The sequence below is a fragment of the Ostrinia furnacalis genome, unplaced genomic scaffold (assembly GCF_004193835.3).
Source record: "Ostrinia furnacalis isolate ACB-3 unplaced genomic scaffold, ASM419383v2 OfSCF4405, whole genome shotgun sequence".
Lineage (NCBI taxonomy): Eukaryota > Metazoa > Arthropoda > Insecta > Lepidoptera > Crambidae > Ostrinia > Ostrinia furnacalis.
The window spans coordinates 209,200-215,379 of NW_021134644.1; the positions used below are offsets into that span (position 1 = coordinate 209,200).

General features: G+C 41.6%; 1 protein-coding gene across 1 annotated transcript; it reads right to left on the reverse strand.

Moving 5' to 3' along the window:
• Positions 1-5,355: 5,355 nt before the first annotated feature.
• Positions 5,356-5,779, reverse strand: LOC114359490 (zinc finger SWIM domain-containing protein 4-like). The gene has a single exon (XM_028313914.1). The coding sequence runs from the start codon at positions 5,761-5,763 to the stop codon at positions 5,371-5,373; it is 393 nt and encodes a 130-aa protein (XP_028169715.1). The 5' UTR covers positions 5,764-5,779; the 3' UTR covers positions 5,356-5,370.
• Between the last annotated feature and the right edge of the window lie 401 nt (positions 5,780-6,180).

Genomic DNA, 6,180 nt, shown 5'->3' on the forward strand with positions numbered 1-6,180 from the left:
TTTATCCTGTTCAGTGCTCAAAACTAATCTGGTTATTTGTATGAGAGCAACGATACTTAGATTGATAAAAAGAAGTGCTGAATCTTATAAAAATAACGATTATAATCGCAGATCAAATAAAATAGAATTTTTACCTAAGCGATATTTATTTCCATTTTGTAGGCGTGACACAAAACTGATCCACTTCCGTTTAAGCCGTATATTGAAAGAGTCGCGTCGGGCAAAATGGCACTAATACATTCCTGACATTGACGATTTGACACCTGTCATCGAGCAAACGGACAGCGTTGGTTCACTTTCACGTAAATTGAAGGCGAGCTATACTTTAAATAGGACTCTACACCTTGTTCCGTCGATTTAAGGATTGTTGTTGATGCAATTTGATTGTGTGCCATTCTGTATCAGCTTCTGCGAATTGTGAGTTTGGTTAAATAACGTATTGTCTCATCCTACATGATAATTTGATTGTTGTTCAAATATTGTAGATTCAGAGAAGTCACTGCGCGCTGTAATCGGTGTGTACATTTCAAGCGAAATCGTGACAGCACTTGCGATATCTTTAGCTCGAAGTGATTGGCAAAGTAAGGGTGAAATGGGAATTAAATATCGATTGTTGAGATAAGACCCTGAAAACATAAATAACATTCGCATGTGCATAAAAAGAATAACAAATGAACTCTATAGAGCCAATTTCTGAAATTCAAAGTAAGTTGTTTTGAAAATTATAAATAACTTGAAAAAATCGAACTGCCTAAGGCGGGAATTGAACCCACGATTGATTGAGAATTCTTATTGATAAAATCAATCGCCATATTGCAAAAAAGGGAAATACAATTTAGTCCATTTTTTACGTTAACAAGATATAATATGAGCACCTTTTATGTTCTCTTACGATGTAGAGTCACTTATTTATCTCTCGTATTACCTAAATAACTTGACATAAGAAAAAAAAATGCGGTAAATTCATAGTCTTTAATAAGAACTAATTTATCCAAATGCATTCTATTCTACCACTGTCATCGTTCCGGATCGTAGCTGTCATAAGCTACCTATAGATATTATAAGACCTATAGAACTATAGATTTAATAAAAAATGATGCGATAGAATTCTCATAGTCTCTATTAGGTGCTAAATTCCCACGAATTGCTGCCATCATCTACTTCTCAATTGACGCGTCATCTTCGCCAGGGTGTTGTGAAATCTTGCAGCCGTATATCTGTCGTATCATTGAAATGATTACTGCTGACTAGTATCGATGACGACTGACAAACTGACAAGTAGGTCGCTATGTATTTGTCGATTAAGTGCAAGATTCTGTGTGTACCTTTCCCACAGATAATGTTCGGGTTTTTCGTTGACACCATTGTAAGATATGAATCTTGATTGTTTCTAAAAGACATGGATATTCCTTGGCAAAAAAACCCATGTAGCTTTACTTTTACTAATCTGATTGGTTGTTTAACAATATTTTGGTCAATCACAGACTGGAATGAGTTTAGTTATTTACATGAGAATACAGGTAGAGTTTCTAAGTCCACGGTCTGAAATTTCAGTCTGCTCTGGTAAATAAGACTGGTAGTTGTATAGAAGAAATAGTACACTGCAACTATGCAAGTTATAAAACGTGCAGTGTGCCAAACGAATAACATTCAACACTACGTGACTGCGCAACCGGTAATGAAACATTGTTAGTTAAATACACGCCTAATATCTAATCTGAACCGAACTAGCTTGAAAGATTGCTTAGAAAATAATCAGTGGCATTAAAGCCACTATAGTGCAGTTGCATTCCGTAGATTCCACTTATCCAACTACATTGCTATGGATTCTATCTCAATAAACAATTAGATTACATGACATCACACGTTATAATTAAATCTGGCATTTAGATAATTGCAAATGTTCGTTTGTTATTTCCAGAACGTTTTGTTCCATATCCACGTAAATGAGATTAGTGTAGAGCAGATTACTTACAATTTTTTGTCTAGTACCTAGAGGCGTCATAGTTTTTGTACGAAATAGTTAAAATTGTGTTTCGTGAGTTCTTATAATGACTTCTCTCGCATTCCAGTCATGGACGTTTGCTTCCATAACGAGCAGCCGGCGCAGGAACAAGACCTTTTTATGCCCCAACAATCACCACTTTATCTATGGGTACACCATCAAATCAGGCATTCACGACTCTTCTGAATCTTGTTTGCCTTCGACGGACTCGCTGTTCATATTTGCTATATTACCCCATCGCAGCCTTTGCAATATGTTCCTTATCGCCTCCTTCCATAAGACCCTTTTGAATTGCATAACGCTTGGTGGGTTCTAAAACGCGGAGGTGCTTTCGGTACTTACAAGCAGGTCTTTGTAAGTGCAACCAGTTTAACGAGAGCTCCCTCGTCTCCTGTATCGGATACAAAATCGGGTATCGGAAGAGTTGTCAGTTTGGTTACAAGAGGTTTCGTTGTACCGGTTTCTGGCGCGAGGTCGTGCGACAGAACTGTTCTTGTGTAGACTGTGAAACTCTGTTATTGGACAGAGCCGCATACATCGTGTGTTTGTCTGTCAGTTTGTACTGAGTTTTCTTTGTTGCTATGAATCGCGTTTGTATTGACAGATGGGTGGTTTTTGCTGAGGATATGGGGCGTGCATTAATGAATAGAACCGTCAATGTAGCTTGTGTGCGTGCCAGCGAAGTAATGACTGGTGCGCGAGTTTGCAAAAAGTAGCATTGTGTTATCGGTTATTTATGTTTCCGCGGTTATCATGATGTAATTTCAATAGAGAAATAGGAATCTATATTTATACTGGTTACAGACATGCATGTGAACGTCAGAGCGCTGAACAAAACAAAGCAATCAACTTTAATTATTTAACTGAAACAAGAAACGTAATGGCTGCATAATGTCTCAATTTCGACTTCCTGCCAGTCCATTGATGTTAATTATATCACAAATGGATACATCATACAGATTAGTATGCTGTGTTTTGTGATCTCAATTTAGAATACAACAAGCTGGCGTGGTAAATTCTAGCTAATCCATGATGTCACCTTTGTAGTTATGGATTTTATTGGAAACCAGATAAATATTGTCACATTGTTAACAATGACGAAGAGATATCAAAACCTTTACAATTAGATTAGTAATAAATATGTAAATACCTTCATACATCTATGTAGTAAAGACGTTTTGTTGTAAAATACATAGGTACTCAACATTTAATTCAAAATTTTTGCAAACCCGTTTCTTTCAAAGCGTTTTATATTCAAAAGGTGTTTGAAGAGCAAACCTCGTACATCCGAATACTTATAATAGTGTCAGCAAAAAAGTTGGTCCCAGACGTTCTTCTCGAGAAACTCGTTATGGGCTTGAAAGGATATCAAAGATCACGGATGAATCATGGCAACCTCTTGGCAATAAAACGTTTGACTCCAACCTTCTGGGAACTGCATCTGCGCCGGCGCACGTGATGTGACCAGAAAGTTTAATAAGCACGAACAATAGATTGGACTAGATACGCTCAAAACTGGTGACATATGTCCGGAACGTGCCAGTATGTTTTTAGTGCTCCTATGTACGTGGGCAAACCACTAAACATTTTGAACCACAAGTTAAACATAATTGAAAAATGCTACACGAGTTTACAGCCTGTTCAAAAGCTTACAACATATAATGTAGGTACATTCCCTTCACACATAACACTAAGGGATAATGCTAATCTAAAATTAAATCCTGATACGAGATTCATTATCAATAATTCAATCGATGTATCCCTATCGGTCGATCTCCATTCGACGGAACCGGTTCCAACCCAATCGAGTATCAACAACGTATGAAGTTATTAACATGAAATTAAAATATTTACCGAACTTTGCCGGGTGCATTTGCTTTTTTGCATGACAATCAAATACGTATGCGTCGCACAAAACGGTGAGATCATTTGCATGAACCTTAAGGGCAACTAAATGTTGTTTTATTCATGCACTCTCGAATCTGGCGTTTCTTGTTTGGTAACCAGTCCTCGCTCAAATGGTGCCAACAAGATATTTTTTCCGTTCACATGATATTTCGGTTGTTTATCCAGTTCCACTAATTTGAGCGCAACATAATTCGCGTTATGAATTCAAATTAAAACAACATTTAGCGCAACGCGATCACGTATCCGATCTCGCTGAAATAAATCACAATTTGCTGGAAGCGTATTCCCCTGACCTCATTTGACCTACAATTTACGTGGCAGACAATTTAATCCTTCCTGAACGCGAGGAAAACCTTCGTTGCCTACAACTAAATTCTGAGAACATATTTCAGCCTGTTTTTACTTCAAGTGGGCGGCCCCGACTGATCGTAGATTGTGTGAGTCAGATGATATGGGTGTGGGAACTCGTATTATTTTAGACGTATGCTATAGCGCGTTTATCTCAAACTTGGAGTACATGATTCATATCGAGAACGCCATCTCGGTGCGGTGCTTGCGCGGCCCTAAACTTGGACGCAAGCCAGTGCCTAAAATCGGACTGCGGACATGTTTCAACCGTTTCACCGCCGCGTTATACTTGTAAAGTTCTCCTGAGACGTGACAGCATTATGAACATCATAACCGCTCCAAATGTGGCTTATGCGACCGCGACGCGACCCGAAACGGCCCGAAATGACCAGTAATCGCCTCTCTGATGGCAGATAAGCACAAATGAATATGTAACGCCCGTCCTCCCACGACCGAGTACAATAAAACCGGGCCTGACCCTATAAAAATAAAAACAGGCAATTAATATTGTTTATTCGCGTCCGTTATTCGGAGCAGCGACAGTAACAAACGACGTCTGCATGAATTAATGCGAGGCTGTTGTCTCTTGCAGCTCGAGTACCACGGAAGAATCCGGTTGTGTAATTCCTATACATATAACGGAACATCCAGTTATGATAATATTAGCCGAATTTCACGAAGCATCTGCCGTAGTTTCAATGTAGATTTCATCGGAGCCTCCGATAAAGCGTGACTGTTATTTTAATGGGAAATTGTGTTGGGGTAAATTCAACTGTAGAACTGTGGCTCATGGATTATGGATGCGGCCAGAGTTCAATTCAGTAATTAATTTCGTTTAATTACTAGAGCTTGGGTTTCTTATTGGATAGTGAGCCCCGCAGGGTTGTACCATCGGGCCGGTTTTGTAAATAATGATTCTGCGAATCGAACGTGAACGTGTTGAAAGTCAGTCGGGTTATCATACAGGGGGAGATAAATGCATCACTTGCGTCATAGACACGTTAAGCACTCATGATGCGAGGTCCTGGCCGTCCCAGGTGCTCCACCAGGAGTGCTAATCTCCTGAAACTTTTACGAGGCGACGCATGAATAATTCCCGAGAGGAGCAGCTATCGATCGCACACGTCGAGGTTTTTATTTATACGGCGCGGGTGGGCGAGGCGCATATTAGTAAACAAGCGCAGGCGCGGAGGCGGACACTCACCGACTTGTAGCACGCTCTCCACGCAGCCGGCCTCAAGCAGCTTCAGGCCGCGGCAGAAGGCGATGTTGCGGTGGTCGTCGGGCGGCGCGCGCGCCAGCGACGAGTACATGCAGATGTCGCGCTCGTCCCGCGGGAAGGACCAGTACACCACGCGGCGCTGCACGGGCTCCGGGATCCGCTCGTAGCGCTCCTCGATGCGCTGGAAGGGGATGGAGGCGGCGACGATCTTGGCCGTGATGTCGAGCAGCGTCGGCGGGGCGCGCGGCCGGCAGCAGGCGCGCGGCGCACACGCGGACATGGCGCTCGGTCGGCCGCTCGCCGCGGACTGGCGGCGCGGCCGGCCCCCGCCCCCCGCGAGCCCTGGGGATGCGCGCCCCGAATCGACACGCCGCGATAAATTATTCATTTGCCGGCATAATGTGCGATATATTATTAAAAGTTGGCATTTTTGTGTTGTTCTCCAGTGGCAACGATAAAATCGATAACTGGAAACGACGTTGTTATCATTTATTTAAAGTCTCCTTGATTGCACTGCGACAGCTCCGGTTCACGTGGCGGGGGTCCGCTACTCCGCTATGAATTATTTGATGAGCACTTTTCAACTTTTGCTTGTTTGACGTTATAATATTCTATTGACGTCGGTTTGTCGCTGAACTCTTGCAATTTATTCAGGATGGTATATTTAGTAAAGGAGTCCTGGTTACAGTGTAACGAA

Excerpts from the sequence above, each read along its gene's own strand:
- LOC114359490 (XM_028313914.1), bottom strand. The coding sequence starts at position 5,763 with ATGTCCGCGTGTGCGCCGCGCGCCTGCTGCCGGCCGCGCGCCCCGCCG.